Source organism: Aedes aegypti, chromosome 2 (genome assembly GCF_002204515.2).
Source record: "Aedes aegypti strain LVP_AGWG chromosome 2, AaegL5.0 Primary Assembly, whole genome shotgun sequence".
Lineage (NCBI taxonomy): Eukaryota > Metazoa > Arthropoda > Insecta > Diptera > Culicidae > Aedes > Aedes aegypti.
In genome coordinates this window covers 281,262,816-281,290,538 of record NC_035108.1, presented here as the reverse complement: position 1 = coordinate 281,290,538, position 27,723 = coordinate 281,262,816, and the positions used below count along the sequence as shown (strand labels likewise).

The following is a 27,723-nucleotide window of genomic DNA, read 5'->3' as shown; positions in this document are numbered from 1 at the left end:
ATTACAGTTCTTTTTCAAACGGTTCCGAGTTAATGTCACGGACGGGCGTTTCTCGGCGGTGGAGCAACAACTCTGTAGCGAGTCTTGTCTTGGGGCTAGAGTTTCGGTTTGCTCCTGCGGGACATCGGGAGTAGTGGAACTAGTAGCCGGGGATTAGTTGGCGAATGGCACGCCTAAAGTGAAGACGACAAAAGTGTGATCAGCTTCAGTGTTGAGTGGTTAATAAAGCGGCTTCTGCTGGGAGTGCCCATAGTGAAACTGAAGAACGGCTGCGAAGATTCGAGCACAATGTGTGCCGGACTAGTGATCAATTAAGTAAAGGATTTTATTATTAATGGTGTCTCTTAAAATAGAGTTTTAGTAAAGAGCAAGGGAAAATGAAGTTATTTTTGGGAGTGCTTAGCGGACTACTTGTGCTGATTATAGCAGCAACAGAATCAAAGGAGTTAAATGAGGAGTCAGACGACTCTGTGATTGTGGAAGGTAGGTAATGGTGGAGATTTAATTAGATTTAAGCAATCGAAATTAGTAATTACTTCAACCTGGGGGTTTCTAATAGATATTATGCTCAAAACTGGTTACAAAGTAATTTGTATAATACTTTATTTTCTGACTGAAATATTACGCAAGAACGAATCTACTAAACTACTTTTCAGTAATTCATTTTTCGTCAACTTCAATTACCTACATCCTAAGGTTAAAAAACAAACAATTGTGGATCATGTTGAGAATTTATTTAAATTTCTTCCAAATCCTTTTGAAAGATTTAACATAATTTCACTCCAAAGTTCAATAGAATTTATCAAAGTAGAATAGCTAAATCAATTGGAGCTGAGCCTACATTCAAACTTAAATTGTTTTCAATATTACGTGCGCTTAAGTGTAAAGTACTGTGGGCGAAGCCAGAGATGGGCAGAGGAGAAATATTTTTTATTAAATTATCATTATCATCCTAGATGCCAAATAGCGGTAAACGCACAGCTTTGGAATAAAACAATAGTTGTTTACGCAACAAGGTGCTGAATGAAGATTTGTTCAGCACGAGTCGTACGTTTATCCAACGAGCCTTGCCAAGTTAGATAATTACGACGAGTGCTGTAAAAATCGAGTTCTGCACCGAGTTATGGGCAACATTTTTTTGCAATTTCATGAAAGGTTACTTGAGGAATAATTTTTGAACTGTTTTCGTTAATCTGCACATGTCCGTCCGTAGCCATGTTTGAAAATTTCTGATCATAGTAGGTTGTACTGAGCAATTGTCTTAAGGCCACACGGGACGTCATCATAATCTACCTATTCATTTCAAGAAGCAAATCCCAAGAACCACTCCATATATCGATGCGAAAATGTATCACTATGATTCTATATATGTAGTGCACAACCCAATAAATTTTCGGCTTCATCGGTTCACTAAAACTCGAGATTTGCTTCTACAAAGTTTTGATGATAATTGTTAGAGTGAGACGAAAGATAGGGAAAATAACACGGTCTCCCGTGTCGCCTTAATTCTTCAAACCATCGTTTGGATAGCATCATTATTCAAAACAATGAGCTATCCCAATTCTGATGTTTCGTTTGGTAAGGGGCTGTCCATTAGTTGTGTAAGACAATTTTGGTGGTTTTTAGACCCCCCTCCCGCAATAGTAAGATTTTTGTATGAAAATTTAAAATATTTTGTAAGCTTGTGGTGAAAAAATATTTTGTAAGCTTGTTGTAGAAAAAACGATTTTCTGAATTGAAAATCACAAGCCCTTTTGGAAATTATCTAAAATTTTGAAAAAAAAAACTCAGTAGCCAATCCCAGCCTTCCTTCTTCTTCTTCTTCTTTCTGGCGTTACGTCCCTACTGGGACAGAGCCTGCTTCTCAGCTTAGTGTTCTTATGAGCACTTCCACAGTTAGTAACTGAGAGCTTACTATGCCAATGACCATTTTTGCATGTGTATATCGTGTGGCAGGTACGAAGACACTCTATGCCCTGGGAAGTCGAGAAAATTTCCAACCCGAAAAGATCCTCGACCGGTGGGATTCGAACCCACGACCCTCAGCTTGGTCATGCTGAATAGCTGCGCATTTACCGCTACGGCTATCTGAGCCCCAGCCTTCCGGAAAACTAATTATTACTAACTAATTGCTAAAAAGCTCAAAAACTTGCTATGCAGTTTGAAAGCGTGCACAATTTTAATTTAGGACTTACCAGTCAAATAGAAAATCAAGTTACTCAGGATTTCGAAAACATGCTCAATCAATAGAACGTTTTCGAAAATTCCTTAAAGACAGATTTGGAAGAAGTGAGAACTAATATTAAAGAATTAAAAAATGTGAAAGTCCCTGGCGATGATGCAATATTTTACACACTCATCAAAAAAATTCCAGAAAGTAGCTTATCATTCTTAGTTGATAAATTTAACAAATGTTTTCAGTTGGCATATTTTCCTGACAAATCCTCACCAAAAATACAAAAAATATGAAAGCTTAGCATATCTTGGCGCATGAAGAGCACTTTTAACTGGCAGGATGACGACTAAAAAATGAATATGTTAGGAGCATTTCTTTTTCTTTTAAATTCTTTATTAGTATCATTCCAAACATTACATTCATTTCTTATATCTAGGTGTTCTGTGTTATTAGACAACAGTATCATCTTAATTTGGTAAAACAAATTTAAGATTTTGTTAACATTTTGTTAACAACATATTACATTTCATTTGCCGTAGCTGTTCAGTTTTTTTACAGGTGAGTTGATTTCACCTGCTTATAAGAGAAAAAACGCTTTGAAGTTACTTAACCTAAACATATAACGCATTAATCGTGGCAATAGAAGATTGTGACGATTGTTGCCTGAATATTAATTATTTTATTTGACATTTGTTCTAATGTTTCAACATTGGATATTCTATGTAAGTCATTGGTATTATACCAGGGAGGAAGCCTCAGAATCATTTTCAAAATTTTATTTTGAATTCCCTGCAGAGATTTCTTCCTGGTATTATAACAGCTAGTCCATATTGATACAGCATACAACATGGCAGGCCTGAAAATTTGTTTGAATATCAAAAGCGTGTTCTTAAGACAAAGTTTTGATTTTCTATTAATAAGGGGATAGAGACATTTTACAAATTTATTACATTTGGCTTGAATGCCCTCAATGTGATTTTTGAAAGTTAAATTCTTATCTAGCATGAGCCCTAGATACTTAACTTCATCTGAACAATTTATTGGAACCCCTCTCATCGTGACAACATGTCTACTTGAAGGTTTCAAATGAAGAGCTTTTGGTTTATGTGGGAATATTGTTAGTTGAGTTTTGGAAGCATTAGGAGAAATCTTCCATTTTTGCAAGTATGAAGAAAGAATATCCAAACTTTTTTGCAATCGACTACAGATGACACGCAGGCTTCGTCCTTTGGCGGAGAGGCCTGTGTCATCCGCAAACAAGGATTTTTGACATCCCTGAGGTAACTCAGGTAAGTCAGATGTGAAAATATTGTATAATATTGGTCCCAAAATGCTGCCTTGGGGAACACCAGCTCTTACAGGAAGTCTTTCAGATCTGGAGTTCTGGTAATTAACCTGAAGTGTACGATTTGACAGATAACTTTGAATTATTCTAACAATGTATGTTGGAAAATTAAAGTTTTTTAATTTTACGATCAAACCTTCATACCAAACACTGTCGAATGCTTTTTCTATGTCTAGAAGAGCAAGACCAGTAGAATAGCCTTCAGATTTGTTGGAACGGATCAAATTTGTTACACGTAAAAGTTGATGAGTGGTCGAATGTCCATGGCAGAATCCGAGCTGTTCATTGGCTAAAATTGAATTTTCATTGATGTGGGCCACCATTCTGTTCAAAATAACCTTTTAAAAAAGTTTACTGATGGGGGAAAGCAAACTGATTGGACGATAGCTAGAAGCTTCTGCAGGATTTTTGTCTGGTTTTAAAATTGGAACAACCTTAGCATTTTTCCATTTGTCAGGAAAATATGCCAACTAAGAATGATAAGCTACTTTCTGGAAGTTTTCTGATGAGGATGTAGAAAATTCCAACATCGCCAGGAGCTTTCTTTTTTTTTAGATTTTTTTAATAATAGTTCTCACTTCTTCCAAATCAGTCTCCCAGGCATTTTCGGAAACGTTCTCTTTATTGAGAATATTTTCGAAGTCCTGAGTAACTTGATTTTCAATTGGACTAGTTCTTCTTTTCTCTGGCATTACGTCCCAACTGGGACAAAGCCTGCTTGTTCTTATGAGCACTTCCATCAAAGACAAATTAAAGACCCCCATGTCCCTTGCAGTTGCCTAAAATTTTATGGCTGATAAGGTAATCTAGAATGCCGTTCAAAGTGTACTGCGATCTGTCAAACTTGGGTACCTTTTGCACTACCGAGGGACCAAATGCAGTACTAGAAGTGGTACCCAATCTGAGCCCGAGTGGGACGGACCTGCTTCCACAGTAATTAACTGAGAGCTTTCTTTGCCGATTGATTATTTTTGCATGTGTATATCGTGTGGCAGGTTCGAAGATATTCTATGCCCTGGGAATCGAGAAAATTTCCTTTTACGAAAAGATCCTCGACCAGCGGGATCCGAACCCACGGCTCTCAGCATGGTCGTGCTGAATAGCTGCGCGTTTACCGCTACAGCTATCTGGGCCCCAACACTAGTAAGTCCTAGATTAAAATTCATTTCAAACTTCATAGCAAGTTTTTGAGCTTTTTCGAAATTAGTTAGTAATAGGAGATCGCAGTAGGCAGCGCGCGCGAACGGATGTGTTAAAAATTTATCTGTCACGTTTTTATCGTCTCCGCAAATGACTAGATTCGGCTGGTGAAACCAGTGAAACGGCTAGTGCAGTTTGTGAAAAAAGTGTCTATATCGAAAATGAAAGGGTTATTCAGCACACGTTCTGCTGGGCAGTGTTTCGTTAAAGCCCAAGCAAAAGGTGAATTAAAGCTTGAGGTCGTGGCCGAACCTCAAATTTTCGGGTACACGGGTCTGGAGAGCCGGACAGCGGATCAAGCTGAGCGCATGATCAAATGCTCGTTCGCTGATGCTGTCTGGATCTCTAGATTCGTGTCTTGAGGGTTTGGGTTTGGCTTCGTTTCCTCTTCACTAGAAAAATCGTTTTTTTTTGCGTCGTCGCATCGCCGGAGTTTTATTTTTCTCGTTTTAGTTTGCACGCGTTCTGAGTGCAATCGAGTTTAAGTTCTCGCTTCGCCGGAGTGATATTTTCGTATTGTGATAGGAGCATGCTGATTAAAGTAGCTACAGCTCCTCAATCAAGAACGGATGATAATCAATTTGGTGAGCTCGTTTCATGCTTTTATTTTAAATGAAAAATATATGATGGAACATCTTTTTATTACGACAATGGTGGGAATGTTACTTAAATGAATTAACTTACGAAATATGAACAGTTCGTCACTGTAAGTGTCGACGCCCATTACCTTACCATACCATACTAAAGCCCATACCTTTCCTTTTACCTAATTTTTGTCATTTCAAAAAATAACGTTTGAATGGTTCGACGCTAAAAGAGTCGACTTTTCGTATGTTCACGTTGTCTTTAGAGTACTGATAGGTGATTTTTTGAACTGAGGTTGCTTGCATCGCATCACTTACCAAGGTGAATCCTGATCATGCAGCTATGATCCCTTCCCACTAACAAAACTCCTTACCATGACAACCATGGAGATGCAGAGGTGATCTCGGTCTCTAGTAACAATGGATGTCACCCTAACATTCCTTTCCTTCCCCCAGATGACCGTAAGGACGTGGCCGGCGCCGTTATTGACTTTTTAATGTCTGGAGTTCCCGAAAGTGTATATTGAAGATGGAAAGCTACTCCCAAGCTACATCTCTTGTTTCCTTGTGCAACTTCGATCATTCTGGTCAATCACGGAGTAGCAACTACGAATTGTACGATCATCCAGTGTTGTGAAAAACTCAGTTTCTCACAACTCACGCTTGAGATTTTTCATGCGTGAGTTGTCAATCACGCAACTCAGCAGTCAAAAAATCATGGATGAGTTGGCTCCCCTTTTTGACTCATTGTCTCATATTTCCACAGTTAACTCACACACGGCAATAATTTCTTGTTAGTCTTGTACAATTATAGTAATCTTTTCAAACGTAAACGACAATATTCTGGTTTCACGAGTTTTGGCCGGGTTTTGCGACTGAATCATTTTTTACGGTTTGAGTTGATTGAGTTGATTTCGCATCAAAATCTCAAGCGTGAGATTTACGAAAGAGATCTCTAATGATTTTGCTCTCTCGGGAGAGCGTATTGATTGACATTTGAGTGCGAGTCTATCAACACTGCGGTCATCAATGCTTATGCTTTTTCGCAATTAGTTAGTAATAATTTGTTTTCCTCTTTCAATGCCGGTATTCGCTTCTGAGGTTTTTTCAAAATTTTAGATAATTTCCAAAAGGGCTTAGAGCCAGGATCCAATTGAGAAATCTTATTTTCAAATTTTTTCTTAATTCTTAATTGTGCAAAACGTTTCTTGATTTCTTTCTGCAAATTGTGCTATATAATTTTCATAGCAGGATCGCGAGTGCGTTGAAATTGCCTTCTTCTCACGTTTTTAGACGGATCAAGAGCTTAAGATCATCGTCTATTATCACGGATTCAAGTTTTACTTCACATTTTGGAATTGCAATGCTCCTGGCTTTAACAATGGAATTTGTTAAAGTTTCAAGAGCATTGTCAATATCAAGTTTTGTTTGTGAAGAAATGTTAAGATCAAGATAAGAGTCAATATACGTTTCATATATATTCCAGTCGGCTCGAAAATAATTGAAAGTGGAGCTGATAGGATTGAGCATCGCTTCATAGGATATTTGAAATGTAACAGGGACATGATCAGAGACAAAATCAGCATGAGTAATTAATTGGCTACAAAGAAGACTAGAGCTGTTAAGACCAAATCAACCGTGGATGGATTTCTAGAAGAGGAAAAACATGTGGGGCTATCAGGGTATTGAATTAAGAAATATCCTGAAGAGCACTTATCAAATAAAATTCTGCCGTTGGAATTACTTTGAGAATTATTCCATGACCGATGTTTGGAATTAAAGTCACCAATGACCAAAAATGTTGGCCTATTGCGAGTCAATTTTCGCAAGTCAGTTTGGAGCAAATTAACTTGCTGTGTTAGGAGCATTGAAATATCCTATACTTGTTTGTAATATAGGACAGATAAAACTTTGTGTTAAATCAAAATTATAGAATGCGAAGTAGAAATTTTAGAAGAGTTTAGTTGCACTTATTTTCAGCAGTTGAGTTAAGTTGCACATAGATGCACACTGCACTTGCACTTAAATAATTAATAAATTGTTATAAATAAAACCAATTGGCATTCGAATTTCGTAGTGACGTAGACGTCGAAAATTCATTCACTTTCTCCTGAAAGTGATTCACCCTTAAACCATTTCCGCGCCTCCATGATGCGACTCAGCTTACGTCTATTAGTCATCCACGCATAATACGTTACCCAAGAAGAAACAAAAAGTTACAAGAGCCGTTTAATTGCTTTCGATTGAACGTATGCCTCACTCTTCAAATAAGATTCAAATCAGGTGCGAGATCAGTCACCCCCTATAAAACTAATGGCTATGCTAATGGAGAAAATTTTTCGCCATCACTGCATATCATCAGCCTATTTACTAAGCCTATCAAATAGTTTAGCACGATCAGAATTCAATCCTATCGCAAAGGTGGGGCAACGAAACCGCAGAACCATTGCCGCCAAATTCAACAGACAAAACATAAACAATCAAAACTATCGGCCGCTGGGATTGCGATTGATTCGTGATCAAGTTCGAATGTCTGGAAAGAATAGCTGTTCATGGCCATAAATTCATGGGCCGACGCTTGTTGAATTTAACGAGTTTCGCATAGGTTCTCGTCGTATATTGACACCTTTACACCGCACAGTTGCACAATGCTGAGCATAAGTTAAAAAAATGAACTTTGCAAATTCTTTCACTGATATTGTTATGGCTGGCATTTAGTGCTGATTAGCAATTAGCCAAAATTTAGATCAATTGGTTGTTTATATTTCATTTTTTATCGTATGAACTGTAAAGATATTAGCAAAAATTACCTTGTTTAATTTTTCAAATTTCGTGGTTGTTGTTCCATCGAGATTAATGGTTTTGAACTAAATTTCAACTAAATTTAACTCAATCGGTTTCAATCGAAGAGATCTTTGTTTTGAAAATGTTTCGAATCGTCTTTTACTTGTTTACCATTTGAGAATGTCAACAAGTGTACAACATATAAACTCTTCATAAACTTTTGCAATTATACAAAGTTTGTGTATGATATCCAGAAAACGTTCTAAAATGATCATTTGTGTCGTTAATGTTCCATAGTAGGTATTCGGCGTACTATGATTCATTTTTTAAAAGTTAGGCCATTTTCAAACGATTTTATTTTCAAATATTTGTTTTTCAATTAATTTTAGGCTTCTTCTTCTTCTTGGCATTGCGTCCCCACTGGGGCATAGCCTGCTTCTCAGCTTAGTGTTCTTATGAGCACTTCCACAGTTATTAACTGAGAGCTTTCTTTGCCAAAGTTGCCATTTTCGCATTCGTACATCGTGTAGCAGGTACGATTATACTCTATGCCCAGGGAAGTCAAGGAAATTTCCATTACGAAAAGATGGTGGACCGACCGGGAATCGAAACCAGACACCTTCAGCATGGCTGTGCTTTGTAGCCGCGGACTCTAACCACTCGGCTAAGGAAGACCCCTTATTTTAGGCAAACGTTTCCAAAAGAATATTCAATGTTTACACAATTGGTTCCAAGTTCCACCAGCGAATGACCAGTGGGTTAAATTTTCAGCACAAACGGTTGACTGGTTCTCTAGATTTGTGCTCTTAAAAATTCGAGGATTGGCTTCGATGCATCTTCATCTTAAAAAATATGCTTTGTCAAAAAATTATGATTTTTGAACCATTTGATGTTTTGGACAACATTTGTATGTAGTGCGACCACTGTGCACCGTGAACAAGAAAGTAGAACGTGATGTAATTTCAATCCTACCACATTGCTCCATGTGTCTTCTCTCCATATAGCCTGCCTTACAGATGAAAGAAATATATGGAAGCACGTGGCTATAGCCCACGGTATTTGCCGGGCTTGATCTGCGTGCTCGAGGATTCTCCTACAAGCGGGTCGAGTTCTGAAGACGACGCGCGTTGTTTAGCACGCATTTGCTATTCTGTTTATGGCTTGCGGCAAGTTGCGATGAAACGTTGCCGATAGAAAGACCATCGGTAGTGACCTAATTGGTAGACTTTCGCGACTCTAATGAGGAAGAAAGTGCGCAAGCTTATTTTTCTAATTAACCCGCATTCTTCTTGATGGAAGTACTGTTATAATGGACTGTGCTATTCTTTTTTTCATCTGATTTGTCTTGGTCGAGGGAAACCGTGACGATACAATGTGTCTGCTTAGATTAGGTCAATTTTGCAGTTTGTTTTGCTATTAAATGTAAAGGTTATAATTAAATCTTGATATTGTTCACGCACAACCTTATTTTTTCAGTGATTCCAGCGTAAGGATTACACGCAACATGCATTGAGTGAACACGCAATCAGGCCACGTTGGAAAATCCAAACCCAAAGGTGGAAAAAATTGATAACTTTCACAATGGGACGATTAAAAATAAGTTTTATAGCTCATTCGAAATCACACAGAAATCTAATCAGTGGTGGTTTCCTAAACGTGTGGCAGCTCTGGAATAAACTAAGGGGCCCATCTCGAACCGTTCTCCTGACAAAAAAAAACTAGATTTTCGTGTTTTGTTTTGTAAAATCGTTGTATTGTGGAGAATATTTCCCATGAATTTCATAATACCTAATCTATTCAACAATGTGTAAAAGAGAAAGTAATAAAAAGATAGAAATTTAGGGAATTATCGGACCAAATGTACAATGGCATGTTTATAAAAATGATTTTATGTTATTAATTTTTCAACGTGTTTTCTATTTAAAAAATCTAAAACAAGTAGATAATTATGAATGTTCACCATGATTATGGTAATTCACCAGAAACAAATTCTAGTGAAATTTGTTCAAAATGTGTGTAATCAATATGCGTTATGCAAAATATTGTAAAAAATACCTTCTCATATTACCAATTCCAAACATTTTCAAACGATATGCGTACACGATTTCAGTATAAATGATCGATTGCCGTTAGCCTCATTGATAGTAAGTAGTAGGAGAACATTATTGTATGGCTTTGCTTGCCCCAATTTCCCTTAAATGTTTTTTTTTTTTCATAATTTATGGTACAGACGTTTTTGACTTTACTTTCTTATGTCCCAAATTTTAATTGAAAAGATAATATTCTAGAAAATATCAATTCTAACTCGCATCTAAACTGACACAACATATTGTAGACTTTCGTTCACCTCGCTTAAAAGTAAGGGTGGTACTCATAGCTCTTTTTTGCTAACCCAACATGTCGATGGTTCTAGAATGTAAACATTCATACAAAATAGCGACCAAACAATGGGAAAGGCGAGATTATTTTTTTAAACATTCATTTTCAAAATTCCTTAGCCGAGTGATTAGAGTTAGCGGTTACAAAGCAAAGCTATGCTGAAGGTGTCTGAGTTCGATTCCCAGTCGGTCCACCATCTTTTCGTAATGGAAATTTCCTTGACTTCCCTGGGCATAGAGTATCATTGTATTTGCCACACGATATACGAATGCAAAAATGGCAACATTGGCAAAGAAAGCTCTCAGTTAATAACTGTGGAAGTGCTCATAGGAACATTAAGCTGAGAAGTAAGCTCTGCCCCAGTGAGGACGTAATGCCAAGAAGATGAGATGATGATTTCAAAATTTAGCAGAATTTGCTGCCTAAATCGCCAGCACACACATACCTGGAATCACGATATTTATCAAATTTGAATGAACTTGAAATTTTCCTTCGCAGGGTCTTAGTTTATGTTAATTGAAATAATATTAATATTTTATATGAAAAAGTCCTAGGTGGACGACTCATCAGACAGAGTATGAGGATACCTTTCATGACTCTTAGGCTTTAAATTTCTTTGAAACCCTAAAACAATGCAAACAAAATTCTATAAAGTTCCAAATCTAACAATTCATTACTTTTAGCTTAGGACTCATATAGCATATGGCATTACAGAGCCGAATAAGTTTCGAAATTATTTTTTTTCGTCAAAATTGTAACTTAGCTAGGGGAATTTACGTATTTTCGGCAGTCAAAGCCGGTGCCGCTCTTCTTTTTTTCGGACTTACGTTAACAAATTACGTGTCTGTTGGTTTACATTTATACGCTGCTCAATTCTCTATCGATTCACACTAACAGACTTGTTAAAAAAAAGTTGGAAAAGTTGGGGATACACGGCAGATTATGGGATTGGTTTCAATCCTATTAATACAATCGGGGGTGGGACATTTCACATAAAGACGTTTCGCATACGGACCTTTGACATAATATACATTTGGAGTAATGAGATATATATGCCTTCTTCAAAATTCTACCTGTTCTTGTATTAAACTGCTTTATGCGAAACGTCCTTATGCGAAACGTCCTTATACGAAACGTCTTTATGCAAAATGGGTCACCCTCCATACAATCAAGATGATAGAGATTCAGTCTCCGCTGATTTTGCAGTGACATTTGGAATCACACAAAGAAGCCATCTTGGGCCATTGATGTTTCTTATTTATTTCAATAATGTCAAATTTCTTTTGCGGATGATTCTGATGTTGACACTCAGTTGCTGCATCAACAGCTGACTGCCTTTGCCAATTGGTGCAATTTGAATCCTGAAAAAAGATCGATAATAACGTTTTCTTGTTCGAAGAACGTATAGTTATGTCCTACAGTCATGGCCTACAGTTATGTCCTCAATAGTGTGCTTTTGAGTAAAGTAGATCAAATTAATTATTTGGGTAGGGTTCTCGATACTAAATTTATATTTAAACAGCATGTATCATATATAGTGGACAAGGCTTCCAAATCATTTGATATAATGTTTCGTCTCTTCCTGGGGCCTTCCTTACCCGAGTGGTTTGAGTCCGCGGCTACAAAGCAAAGCCATGCTGACCCGCTTCGTCTTGGTGATAATAGATAACAGTTTTAATATCTTTTTTTTGCCTAAGATTCAGAATCAACGGTTCCAATTTGTCAGTCTTAAGGCAATATAAAAAAAATATTCAAATATTTAAGTACTTTTTTTCCTCGACAATTGCGTTTGCTAAGTCTTTGATTGTAATGCTTTGCATTGTAAATCTTTAACATGTTGCAACTAAACGCTGATCACACAACTGTCAAAAGCAATTGATTGAACTTCCCTTCGACAAAACAAATAAACAAGCAGTATTCATTCTATGTATTGTAAACATATTGTAATGAACGATTGATCAATGTATCGTTACAGTTAGCAATTTTGTCCACCTTTCTTAGTGAGCCGCTACATCCATTTTTTTTAAATTACATGCTGAATGGCACAAGCATATAAAATGTGAGCTTTTCTCTAGTTGACTGGTCCAAAGATGAGTAGGTCTCCAAACTAATAAGGACAGCTAGGCTGCAAAGATTAATTTCGAAATAATTTAGAAATTTATTCGGCTCCGTAATGCCATATGCTATATGAGCCCTCAGTTAAAAGTAATAATATGTTAGATTTTAAACTTCATCAAATGTTGTTCACATTGTTTAAGCGTTTCAAAGAAATTGAAAGGTAAGCGGTTTCTTCACCTGGTTTAATCGTATGGGTATGGGTAAACGTGGTTTACGGCTTAACCCCTCTACCGGCAGCTTCATTTTTTACCGCTAAAAAATATTAAAATCGCGATAACTTTTTTGTTTCTTGAGTTATTTGCACAATTCTTTCACATGTTCTCAAAAAACTCTTCTAGTTTTCGAATATGTGTCGATATTGATAATTGGTCATCTGGATCCGGAGATATTCCAAAATTCTTTGGGGGACCGACGCATAGCCATGACCCACGTAAATATCTTAGGCTACAGATTTTTTATCATATTCGGATATTTACTCCTCAAAATGATACATTAATGCGAGTTTGTTGTGAAAATATAAAGCAATTTGAAGCAGCCGTCATTGAGTAATGAGCATTTATGTTTCTGGTACCATCCTGGACAAAAAAAGATCTTGAAAACTCTAAAAACCTCATATCATATAACCTCATAATTTTCAGATTTCTCCAAGAATACAGAACCGATTTGTATGATTTTTCCAAAGTAGCTCCTTATTACCTGGTATTGTATAGTACACATTTTATTTTTTTGATGAACTGACCAAAAACAAAATGGCCGCCAAAAACATTTAATATGGAAAATGTCGGTCCCCCAAGGAACATCGGAATATCTTCGAAACCAGATCATCAATGATTAATATCGATACGGCTTCTTAAACTAGAAGAGTTTTTTAAGATCTTGTAATAAAATTGTGCAAAAATATCGAGAAACAAAAAAGTTATCGCGATTTGAATATTAATTTGGTGGTAAAAAATGAAGCTGCTGGTAGAGGGGTTAAGCGAAGGTGAAGAAATGGGCCCTAAAATTCACGAAAGGTATGCTAAAACGAAAGATGAAACTCTGTCCGATGAGTCGTCCACCTGGGACTTTTTTGTTTTATATGAAATATCAAAACGAATATTTTAATTTTTCATCGATAGAATATTTAGAGGCCAAAGATTTTCTGAAAGGTTAGACCATAAACTAAAACCCTGCGAAGGATAATTTTAGGTCCATTCAAGTTTGATAATATCGTGGTTCCAGGTATGCGTGCAACAGTGAGCAGCAGTAGCACATAGTGAATATTTGTTTGCAAACAACCACTTTCAAATGCATAATTTAGCGAAAATTGTTCGAATAATGATTTATGCTTTTCCGCGTTAAGCCTTAAAACTGTTTCTGGACTTGGATGGTAGCCTCGTCCATTTTGTTCACAATTGACAGTCACCCTCAAACTTTCCTTAAAATAGATTGATTGTTAGTTGACATTGCGCTGTCGGGGTAAACCTCGCCACCGCAATATCTCCTAGATAAAAGGTATTTTCATCAAATCGATCATTCCTTACAATATCTTTATTATTCACTAGTGGTCCCGGCAAACTTCGTCTTGCCATCAAGTAGGCTGTTGAAAAACGCTTTTGATCGTCCCATATAAAATGACAGTTTCGTTCGCGCTCGTTTTTTCAACTTTCCCGGTGAATATCCTGGGACTTTTATACACACGAACACGTCGGAACCCCTGACGAACAAAACTGAGAAAGAATCATTCAAATCCGTTGACCCGTTCGTAAGCCATTTCGTGACATACAAACACCATTCCATTTTTATTTATATAGATTTTTAAACATTTCCCATTTTCCACATCAAAAAAATAAACAAATAAGAACGACTTTGGCTACACCATACCCAATGGTTGCCAGAAAGCATCGGTGAAAATCAAATCGAGTTGCAAAAACCTAAACTCAAACGAGACACTTGGAAGACTTTGTTTGTTCACTTTTATGATCAATTTTTCTGTAGTACATGATGGCAAATCCCTTTTATTTAATGATTTAAAATTGTATCATCTATTTGAAACAAATAGTACATAGGAAAATAAAGTCAAAGATGTCGGCTAAATCAATTATAAAAAATATAGCCAATACTATCGTTTGGAAATGTTTGAAAATGGAGATATAAGAAGGTAAATTATTCAAAATATTTTACATAAAGCATAATTAATAACCATCACATTTCCCTAGAACATGTTTCTGAAAGGTATATTTATGATTATCGAACTGTTTTAGAATTTATTTCAAAGAAAAAAAATCGTTCAAAAAAAACAAAAATTCTTCTTCAGAAACATTTTTTTGTTAATTTGGCCCCATTATTCCCTAAATTTCAAACTTATTCCACATTTTTCAGTAAACGTTTTCTATGAATTAGGGATGATGAAATCCATGGAAAATATTTTCCACAACATAACAATGTTACACAAAACATAGGAATATACTGCCCAAATTTGCATAATCGACGTAAGCGCCAATAGTACCAAAATGCATATTTTCCTTGATGCGCAGTCTTTACCTAATAATACACTGATTAGGCATGAGAACAGTACAGTTAATTAAAAAAAAATCGTCGTGTACATGTAAACTTCACAACCTCATAACAATGAGAACAGCGTTTAACTTTTCTGATATATTTGAACTATGAGCATGAGCATGAGCATAGATGACCGTACAATTCGTAGTTACTACTCCGTCCTTACGGTCATCGGGTAAGGAAAGTTAGACAACCGTTGTTACTAGAGACCGAGTATACCTCTGCATCTCCACAGTTGTCATGGACAGGATAAGGGGTTAGTGGGATGAGGTAGGGATCTGGGATCACCAATGTTTGGTGATGCGATCCATGATATAATCAAGCATAACTCGTTTCGCGATATAATTCGATATTCGCATCACGTGCCGAACTAGTGTTTATCACTCACCCACGCGAGAGCAAGCGACGCGATCAATAGATCAAACACTACTAACGGATAGCGGCACTTTTCTACTACTACGCTACCGACGTGCGACATGTTTGATCCTGCCCTCATTGCCCGCCCCCGCCGGAGCAAGCGTCAAGGTCGAAGGATCAAACACTACTAATTGATCGCGGCACTTCTCAGTTTAGTGATCTTTTGGAAACATCTATTATTATTGTTAAAATGGATTTCCAACTGGTGAGCTCTTTTGATGCTTATGATAACACATTTTTATCGTGACAACGTTACGTTTATGTAATATTCAAGCAAACTTTGGATGGTACGTCAGTACAAGTACAGGTACAGTACAGGTTTGTTTAGTGCACACTAGAATTTAGAACAGAGAATTTATATCGGATTCTTGAGGATACTGAGCAGGTGCTGGGGATTTTCTACGGACATAATGGGTTTTCTACGGGATTTTAAGAATATCAATTGTTTATAATCGAACAATCTACGGATAAACTCCTATGATTTCTTGTACGTCCTATGTATTCATAGCGGGGTACAGTGGATTTTTGACAAATCTGAATCAAGCTCAACTCCATAATCACAAGTAGAACTCTATTAAAATTAAAATGATAAGAAGCTTATTTGTGTTCTGTATTTGGTATTAGGTTCAGTTTTGAAAAATGGTTGTGTACAGTAATAATTTCAGTTTCATATGTTTGCCCGTTTGACTGAAGTCAATCATTCGATATGAGAAAAAAATATAATTTTGAAGAACAGTTTCAAATTACCGAACAAAAAATTTGTTGCTATAACCAGCAATACTATTTTTATATCCATTGAAATCAAAACTTACAAAAACGTTTTACTTTTGAATTATAATTCATTAGTTTACGGCTAACCAGCCGAGTGGAAGTTTTAACAACTACCGCAAAACAAAACATTACATATACTCTGCTATTGGATTAAATGAACAAATTGATGTGAAATTTGCGAAAAAGCTACACGTCTTCTCGGTGAAAATCGAATGCACTTTCAACGAGATAGGGCGCGTTACACCTACACCACGAGAGGGACCACGTAGGGCGAGTAGTGTGTGGTCTTTCAAAATTTTTCTAATTAATAATGTGCTCTCGGCTAGGCTTGCATATACACTAGAAAACATTGTGTTTGGACGGGCATCTAATTCCTCCGAAGGAGGTGCGCTTTGCGAAAGAGGACCGCGTGGTTTGGAGATGAAAAAATACATGCAAGTTGTAATAAAAGTTGAAAAACATGAAAATAAAAAAATAATATTTGTCAGTCAAAATAATGTGATTTTTCGAGCATTTCGAAAAAAAAATCAAATAATAGTTTGCAAAGTACAATGAACAAAATAAATTTATTTTCTCACAGAGGTGATCATTTATGCATTAGAAATACAGAAATCTGTTCCTTCGATTTTGTGACTTTTTGTTTCGGTACATTATATAACTCGATAATTCTATAAGTCGATGGTCCCCTGAATATCGAGTTATGGAGAGTCGACTGTAATAAGTGCTGATATAATTGCTCAGAATGAATTTCAGGAGTACTTGTTTTTTTTCGAAGAGATAAGATAAGATATTTTTAAATGATATTTCTAGGATTTATCTCTGGCGGATTTTTGGAAAAATTTCGTTCGAAAAAAAATTAGAGAGTAGCGATTATTGAATACAAATTTATTAAAAATTAATAACACTAGAGCCCTTTAAGTGTTTTAATTTTAATCAGATATTCTATTAAAGGAATGGCTAAGTTATATGCCCCCATATTCGGGTACTTATGGTATTATGTGCTTCCGAATACAAATTTCATGTTACATAATACCGATTAGTTTGAAAATGATAAGCTGAGAATAAATGAAAATTGTATCACTAATTGTTTAAATAAGTGTTTTATGTTCTAGCGTGCACAAATAAAATAGGCAGTTTTAAGTTTTGCTTAAAAAAACTGCATTAAATAAGTGATCAGTATTCCAGACGTTTTACTATGCAACAAGATTGGATATTTAACATATAAAATCCTCAATCCTCATAGCTCTACGCTCTACTTTTGGACCAGAATTCTCCATTGGTGTCAACCTGCAATAAGACGCAAAACAGCGTATAATGAGTAATGTTATAGCGGTAAAACCCAAATCTGATTACCAGCCATTTCCCCGCCTCGACAGCGACGGAATCCTTTCGGGGCGGCTATTTTTAAATACGACATTCAAGCAACCGTTCCATGATCCCGATCGCACCTCGTTTACGTTCAATCTACTTAACACACATATGCCGGTAATCCGCGAATTGAGAACAAAAACAGGCCCCTGCTTGATATGCAAATTTATTCTGAAGCATTCCAAGCGTACGGGGGAGTGAATGAACCCCAATTTTTTGCATTTCATTTTTATACTTGAGGGAAGTGAGATTGATGTGTTTAAATGATTCACTCAATCATGACGTTGATTTATTGCTTGTTCTGATCGGTAAATGTGTCTGCTTTAATCCTTTCCTTTTGTGCTCTTCTGTTATCTTCCAGCTAGTCAGCTTAGGCCGAGGCAGCCGCGACATATTTGGCTAAGCACGCGAACAACCACATGGGCACAGGCGCTAGGTGACGGAAGTCCCTGTCTAACGTCGAAGGGACATCTTGGATTTTGCACGTCGTTCAGAAAATGTTATCCATATTTCAAAGTTCCCGATTTGAGCGTTTGGGAATCTTGGGTCTTGGGCAACTACGACACTTGTAGTTATTTCAACGATCAAGGCAGACAAGCATTCGGAGTTTGTTGCACTAATCCCATTACACCATTGCCTTCCACGGAAACATCTACTGAATCACCAGCTGCGCCTCCGGTGGCTGGAAGTGGAAATGAAGTTACCGGTGAAAATCAGAAGAAGCCACCGAAAAATAACAACTACCCCAGTTGGCCTCCACCAGTTCCAACTCATCCTCCAGATCATACGGCAGCCACCCACCCGCCAGCTTTCACATCAACAGTTGCTTCTTTAGTGACCGAAGCAACTCCGAGACCAACACCAAGACCAACCAATCGACCAGGTGGTACAACCTGGCCTACGAAGCCAAGACCGCCATCGGAAACCAATCAACCTACAAATGCACCGATGGTTTGGCCCCCGCCACTTCCTACTCACCCTCCAATGCCACAGTTGGAGGTCACTACGTCAAGCCCGGCAGGAAGTCCGGGCGGCGGTGGTGCCATCAATGCGGGATGTGGAACGAAAAACGGAAACCCTGTAAGTTCTCGAATGGTGAAACGTATTGGTGGAGAATTTTAATAGAGGCAGTAGTTCCCACTTTTGATGCTTAAACCGTTCAAAGTGAAATATCCTAGATTACAACATATGGATGTCACTATTGCCGATTTCGGCCCTTATTCACATTTTTAATTGATGCCTACGAAAGTACAGTTATCCCTCCTATCTAAGATGCACTTCATCTACCTACGCGGTTTCCACGTAGGATAAAAACCGCGTAGATGAAGTACCCGTAGCTTATGGGATTTAGGCTAATTAATTGGTTCCTTTGCTAAAACATGAGCTGCCATGCGTCCGCATTGTTTCCGTTTTAGTGAACGCTGGAGTAAACGCATTGCGATAGTTTCCATAGCTGAAATCCTATAAGCTACGGGAGAAAAGCAATAATTTTCGACCTACAAAAATTCTGTGCCAAATTTTGGATTTTCATACGAAGTACGCCAAAGTCGTATGAAAGTGTCGAAAATTTGTCTTTTTTCTCCTACACAGTATTAATTGCCGTCCTACATGAGAGATAAGGTACCCCGGGGCAAGTGAGAATACGGTGTAAGTGGGGCGTTTCGTCATAGCTCACTTAGGAAAAGTTTTTCATGGGGGTATTCTTCTAGAAAGTTGAAGATACAATGGCAAGGAATGTATTTAGTACTAAGCATATTGTTATTTATATTACCACGTGGTTCATGTAACAGTTGTCAGTTCAGCGCCATTTTCAACGTGCATGATATTTTGTGACACGTTTCACGTCTTGCATTGACTCGCAAAAAATAAATGTGTTATAAATCAAATTTCCATCAGTAAGCTACATTTTTAAGTATTATTACAAGCTGCTAACGATAAACCAGTATTTTGTTTTCATTTCATATGAAATTTTTGATGGTCTATCTTACCCCAAAATATGTTTGTACCCGGCGTAAGTGGGACCTATCAAAACAAAAACCAGAATCAAAACTTTTCGTATACGTTTCATACATTTTCCTAGACAGTAGCACTAAAACATTCGAACAAATGATTTTTATCCAAAAAAGATCAAACACAAATTACGTAATTGCATAAAAGGGAGAAGAAAAGTGTAATTATTCTTTATTTTTTTTATTTAGTTTTTATTTATGAAAAACGACTTCAAAATTGAACAAACACGAAGATGAAATTAAAATTGCATCATGAGAACGATTACTTTTCTATTTTATTTGAACCTAATTTGTTATTTCTACCCAATCAAGTAGTGATGGAAAACAATTCCACCAGGTCCGTCCCACTCGGGCTCAGATTTTGTACCACTTCTAGTACTGCATTTGGTCCCTCGGTAGTGCAAAAGGTACCCAAGTTTGACAGATCGCAGTACACTTTTCACGGCATTCTAGATTACCTTATGAGCCATAAAATTTTGGGCAACTGCAAGGGACATGGAGGTCTTTAATTTGTTTTTGATTCCACCCCATTAAGTGGTTTTCTGCCATGCATATAAATAATAACAAAACATATTTATAATTTCGTCAATTATTGATTGTTTATGTGCTACATTTTAATTAACAACTTATAAATGATATATTTTGAACATGTTCAATTCCTCTTTACGCTTTTATTGTGATATTTTCAGTTAATATTAAATGTGAGGTGACATACTATTAAATAAAGGTTTTCTTCCTAAAACGTTACGTATTTTATGATTTATCCCTTATGTACATCAAATATGTACTTAAAATAAAAAATCTATGAGTTATCAATCCTATTATTGTAATGATTGACTTACTGATGTGGATTGACGCATGAAACTGGATGTGTCCCACTTGCCCCGTTTAGCGAGGTAACTGCGTCCAATGGCTCATTCTAAAGCTTTCTTCCAAGCTTTTCACAATTTCGAAATTATTCGATCAGTTTCATGCACACACCAGCAAATATGTTGCCAAAATGTGATTGTATTGTTTAATTTGTTCTTCTTCGAAGCTGCTTGAATTGATTGTAAATGAATCCTTGCTACACAAATTCAAAAGCTACATTAGCACAAAACAACATGGCTTTTTTCCACGTCGATCCGTCACATCAAATTTGGTCGAGTTCACTTCATTTGTACTCCGCAAAATGGATCAAGGTACACAGGTTGACGCTGTGTACACGGACCTCAAAGCTGCTTTCGATTGTCTCAACCACGATATTCTTATAGCAAAGCTAAGAAAACTCGGCATAGGTGGCATACTATTAGACTGGTTCGATTCTTACTTACGAGATAGGGCGCTGCAAGTAAAAATTGGCTCCTGCTGCTCATCCCCCTTTGCCGCTACATCGGGTGTGCCACAAGGCAGTAACCTTGGCCCCACACTGTTCTCGTTGTTTTTCAACGACGTCACAAGGAAAATACCTCACTCCTGCCGGTCATTATACGCGGATGATTTAAAGATATTCAACGCTGTCCGTTCTCCCGATGACGCGCTAGCGCTTCAACAGTTTCTTACGCTTTTTGAGAATTGGTGTAGCCGAAACAAAATGTCATTAAGTGTTGATAAATGTCAGGTCATAACATTTTCCCGCAAACTGAACAATGTTAATGCTGTCTACAGAGTAAATGGAGTTTCTCTGATGCGTGTAACGTCAATCATCGATTTGGGAGTTATACTGGACACCAAGTTAAATTTTGTTGAGCACATGACTTCAACTATTTGTAAAGCTAACCGCCAGCTCGGGTTCATTTCAAAAGTATGTCAGTCGTTTCGTGATCCATATTGTTTTCGTTCATTATATTGTTCATTAGTTCGTTCAATTCTTGAGTATTCTTCTGTTGTGTGGTCGCCTAGTTATGTTACATGGAATTTACGTTTGGAATCTGTTCAACGTCGCTTCATTCGCCGTGCCCTATCCCATCTTCCATGGAATGATCCAATTGTTCTGCCTCCCTATGAAAACCGATGCTTATTGCTCAACCTCGAAACACTTTCGGCACGTCGCTTAAAAGCTGAGGCCTTGTTTGCGGCTAAAATTATTCTAGGTGAAATTGATTCACCTAGTATACTTAGTGACTTCCATTTCTCAGCTCCAACTCGTATACTTCGCTCGTCATCCTTCTTTGCTCTTCCATTCCGACGTACAAACTATGGTAAGAGTGACCCTATACGTAAAATGTGTGTCTCATTCAACAGATTCTCCGATTGTTTCGACTTTACTTGTAATAGCTCCATGTTTAAGAGTAGGATGGATAGGATTAGGGTTTAGAATAATTAGATTAAGGATAATTGTTCAATTAGGCATAAGATTGTCCGTTGAATGTATGTATATTGTTGTGATGTTGTTTAAAAAGATACAGGTTTTTTAATCAGCTTTGCTGGTTTTTCCTGTCACAAAAGAAAACGAATACAACAAATAAATAAAATAAATAAATAAAATAAATAAATAAATAAATTTGAAAAATACTGACATTTGAAAATTTAATTGAACAATTTGTTGGAACTATCGTTTTTTTCGTTCCCACTTGCCCCGCGGTACCGTAATCCGGGGTAACATTGATCATTTTTCTGAATGTTTCTTCAATATTTCGTTTGAAAATGCAAATGTTGCAGGTTTTATATTTTTAAAACAAGTACTGTCACCCATAGCTCGAGACTGTATACTGTATTTTGTTTATTGAAAGATTTAAGCATGTTAAAAAAAATGTTCTAGGCGATTTTTTGATTTAGTTGATATGGGGTAACATTGATCACCTATATAAACAATGTTCGGTAATACTGAAAATGTCGTTACTTACATATATCATGGCCCCTGAAGTCGAATATGAAGGCCAAACGCTTACAAGTCATTTATTTTTTGAGTTATTTTAAAATTAAAAACACCTCGAACCACGGAATACGCCTAAAGGTAGGCAATTTTCCTAGGGAATTTTACATTACCAACAGTAATTCGATAATGTTGCCTTATTGAGCATACTTATAAAAGTTTTGACAACGGAATCGTTTTCGCCAATGTCATTTTTAGTAAGAACCACATTTTGCTTGCTTATATCGTTTGCAGAACTTATGTGAGACATGAATCTTCGGTAGTGTCATCTTTAACAATTAAAATCATTATTTCGAAAAGTTGACAATTTTACGCATAAGGTAAACGCAATTTTCACAAAAATATTAACTTTTATTAGCTCATAAATATAAGAAAGAGAAGCACCATTCATGATTTGGAAATGTTTCATCAATAAATGATAATACGAACTTTTGATGAGGTGAGTCGTTCCGATCAATGTTACCCCGCTGATCAATGATACCCCGGATTACGGTACTTTCTTTCTCACAAGCCCAATTTGTATGAATCGAACACGAATATAAGAAATATGCAAGTGGTGAATTGACTGCCCAGTTACGGGTCAAAGGATATTGCAACAGTCCAACAGAGAGGCGTGCTGAACAAAGCATGAGCTAAAATTTTGAACAGCAGACAATCTCCTGGCAGTGCCGAATCCGAATACACCCGATTCTGTTTTTGCACGGATTTTTCCATACATTTTTTTCGCCAAAACCTTATTTTTGCATGAAACGTCGAGAAATGGTGTTACTTTTTTGCACGGTTTTTTAAATTTTGAACTGAAAACTTTTTTTGCACGGTACGCATCCCCCGTGCAAAAACAGAATCGGGTGTAATCGTGGTATCAATAAAAATGAACTTACTGATACATTCCATAGTTTGCGAAACACTTAACCACAAGTTCTTTTGACGTTTGAGATTTAAGGTGCATTTTCTTGAAGGTTAAGAAGTTGGTATTATTTGAGAATCTTGATAATTATTACCTTCATCGGCGTAATGTGTGCACCAATAAAATTATTAGTTACCAGAACTCTGTACCGGACGTAGAATAACTTTTTCCACACGATATACAAATTTTAAAATGGTTAGCTATTTAGAAAAAGATTCCTCGAATAGTAACTACGAAAGTGCTCATTAAACACTAAGCAGGCTCTGTCTCATTTTGAACTGAAAGGTACCTTCAGCCTAGTTCTTGAAACAATCCTAGAAGGAATGTTTGGACGAATTTCAGCATGAAACTCCTAAAAATTAGCTGATGAAGGTGAATTTAATGAAAAATCCTTCGATGGACTCATAAGGAAATTTCCATGCACATCAAAAAATAAATTGTAATAATGCGGTATTTCGCTGCACATCAATTGCGACCTGAACATTGCACAAAATTACAGTCAAATTTTAATTACAACTCTGGAATCTTTGGAATAACTCATGGAGGAATTCCTGAAATATTTTTTTGGAAGTGCTTTAGAAGTAGAACCAGCAATAATTTGAAAAGAAATATGTTGATAAAGTACTGGAAGTATCTTGAGAAAAAATGGCAAGATCCCTGAAAAAGTTTTTGGAAGAAGAAAAATTGAAGTAGTGTAATTTTTGGAGAATGCTGAATGGAAATACTTAAATATCTCTTAATGAATGGCTGGAGATGTCATTAGAGTATTCATGATCGAATACTTAAAGAATTCCTCTATTTTTAGGCTTTTTTGAGAAATTGTCAGTTTAGTTCCTGACGAAATCTGTGCATTATTGCTAGGATCAATCAATTAAGCAATTCACGTTTTATCGTAATAAGAGGGACCCAAAAACAATTTTTGAGAGTGTATTTCATGAAAACTCTGCACAAATTCTTGAATTCCCGGAGAGAGTTCAATGGTGCGTTACGAGGTAAGATCTACCATATTGTACTCTTGTTGTAGCTGTTCTTGTAACTACTTCTAGTTACGGTCGAAAGAGTATAAGAGAGTAACAAACCACTAAGACCCGCCTATTTGTCCTAGATAGTGAGGAGGTCGAAGTGGAAAAATGACTCAATCAGCAACTGAGGCTGGTTTCAACTCATGAGACAAGTTCTTTCGGAGTTCAAGTGCATATCTTTCAATATCTAGGAGGTAAACGATTCCGAATCGGTGGAGTAATAGACCAACCCTGGGGGATGCGAAATGAAAATCAACAAGCAGCCAGGCTGCTGTCTAACTAAAATTTTCGTAGAAATGATCAGAGTACGCCTGGAAATGTACGGTCATGATTTCGTCACGCTAAAAATTCTTATACAATTTATGTAACACAAAAACTACTAACTATTTAATAATAAAGAAAAGTTGTGCTTGATCCAAATTATGCATAAGTCTTGTACAACTGCTCAAATATGTTTCTAACTAACAAATTCTGTGATTAAGTCTATTCATTGGGTTTATTTCCTGCATTGAACTGATGAAGATGATGTGTGTGATGTATTTTAAGTGTGCATTACGAATGTGGTTTCCTGCGAAACAAGCAAACAAACAATGGTTAGCACTCGTGGAAAACATTATGTTCAATTTGAACAACCTTAAAGTTCGAGTCCGTACTCCTTAGGACCAACCTTCTGAAACAATCTTCTTGTTACAAGGAATCTCAATCAGAGAGAATATATATATATATATATATATATATATATATATATATATATATATATATATATATATATTATATATATATATATATATATATATATATATATATATATATATATATATATATATATATATATATATATATATATATATATATATATATATATATATATATATATATATATATCAAGGTGTGCAAGAAGAAGCAATGGACATGGATTAGTAAAGAAAAAAAAACGTAAACAAAAATAACTACGTCACTAATTTACACGGCTTCTTATGGGAGCTCACTCGCTTGTAGTTGTGAAACATTTTGCACCGTACACGGATGTCACGCACACTGAATGTCTTTTCCACACCTCGGTATATATTCTCATTGAATCTCAATGTCTAATGCCATGCAACCTGTTCACAGTTACAAAAAACTAATTTGAAACTTATAAGTAGAAGCAATAATTTGATACACTATAGTACCGATGCATGGTCCAAATCAGTATCATTCAACCAGCTTAGTGGCCGAACCTGATTAAGGGGCGCGCTTTTGTGAGTTTAATGGTGACAAACTGTTTTCTCCAAACGGTATAAATAGCGGTACCTATCTTTTTCTAAAAAGGCTGTATGCAAAATGGTAGAGAATGATAATTGTATAAAAAAAAACCACTACATACTTCATTATTTCTCAATAGTAGTGCACTAAACAAAGGACACGGGTATACCACAAAAGATCAAAGAAAACCGGTCGCAGTGGATCATCTTGAACAGAAAAAAATGCCCAAAATATAGCTTAAGGAGTTTTAGAAAAACAGTTCAAGGAGTTCTCGTAGAATTTCATCAGAAATTTGTGGAGGATTGGTTGAAAGAATCCATGGAGGAGTTTCTAAAATTTCGTGAGTTAATATCCCTGGACGAATGATTAGTACTTTTTCTGGCAAGATCCTTGGTAGAACCTAAAATGACGTATTGTAGGTAGAATATTTGCGAGATTCTTGGTGGATTCCTGACGAAACCTATGGATGATTTTAAGTGAGACCTATGGCAAAAGATTTCTTGGCGAACTGAAATTCTTCAAAATGCTTCTCATAACACAACTCGCACTTTTATTCACTTCCTTGGACTTTTCCGACGCACCGTGTGTGAATACATTTCCAATGCGATATACTAAATATTATCCATTTTCTTTTAACTTAGGACACGGAACGAATCGTCGGCGGGCACAATGCGGATCCAAACGAGTGGCCTTGGATAGCTGCCTTGTTCAACAACGGCAGACAGTTTTGTGGTGGATCGCTGATCGATAATGTCCACATCCTCACTGCAGCTCATTGCGTTGCTCAGTAAGTTCAGCTTCAGCCACTTGGAATACCAGAATCTGGCAGTAATTGGTACGATTTGTTCTTTTTCAGTATGACATCTTTTGATGTTTCCCGCTTGTCCGTGAAACTGGGAGACCACAACATTCGAATAACCACCGAAGTACAACATATCGAACGACGCGTGAAACGACTGGTGCGACACCGTGGATTCGACTCCCGAACTTTGGTAAGATAAATTGGAAGTTATGTTAATTTCGAACAATTTCTAAAAGCCAACCTTTGAAATTTTAGTATAATGATGTTGCTGTGCTGACTATGGACCAACCGGTTCAATTCTCGAAATCCGTTAGGCCAATCTGTCTTCCAACAGGAGGTGCTGACTCGAGAGGAGCCACTGCAACTGTAATTGGATGGGGAAGCCTACAAGAAAGTAAGATCAAATATTAGTTGATAGTTGAGGCCGAAAACAGCTAATGATGTATTCTTCTTCACAGATGGACCACAACCATCCATTTTGCAGGAAGTAAATCTTCCAATATGGTCAAATAGCGACTGTAGTAGGAAGTATGGCGCGGCAGCTCCGGGAGGTATCATTGAGTCAATGTTGTGTGCAGGACAGGCAGCTAAGGATTCATGTAGCGTAAGTATTATTTAAGAAACGAGTTTTAGTTTATTTCATACAATTGCTTCACACCACAGGGAGACTCTGGAGGGCCATTGATGGTTAACAGCGGCAGATGGACCCAAGTTGGTATAGTCTCCTGGGGTATAGGATGTGGAAAAGGACAATATCCCGGCGTATACAGTCGCGTTACATCATTCATGCCTTGGATTACGAAGAATACGCAAGATACATGATTAATGGAAGAATTCCGACTAACGGAATAATTTAGTGTTGCTTCTTATTACTGATGCCATTTGAATACGAAACAACTTTGTAAAGATATGATTTGTAGTTGAATAAATGCCTGATTTTTCACAGGTATAGTTTATTGCTATACTACAGACACATGTGGATTAAAATCATTCGAAAATGCAAATGAATACGATTTGAAACACAAGGTAAGGTACGGGGCGGGTGGGTGAATGGGGTGCAATCTTATTTTGATATTTTTGATGAAAAAATGTTGTGCTATTGTCTTTACTACATCTAAGTTGCCCACCCTAATAATTGTAAAATGAAATTAAAAAAAGTTGAAAAATTATAATCTTCGAATTGTTCAGTGCCTATAAATGA

The 27,723-nt window shown here is 36.7% G+C and overlaps 1 protein-coding gene across 1 annotated transcript; it reads left to right on the top strand.

Annotated features, from left to right (window-relative positions):
- Positions 1-27,484, top strand: LOC5565772 (proclotting enzyme). The gene is made up of 7 exons (XM_001650070.3): positions 1-483; positions 18,045-18,763; positions 26,362-26,507; positions 26,577-26,712; positions 26,778-26,916; positions 26,981-27,126; positions 27,186-27,484. The coding sequence occupies exons 1-7, from the start codon at positions 378-380 to the stop codon at positions 27,342-27,344; spliced, it is 1,551 nt and encodes a 516-aa protein (XP_001650120.1). The 5' UTR covers positions 1-377; the 3' UTR covers positions 27,345-27,484.
- Positions 27,485-27,723: the final 239 nt, after the last annotated feature.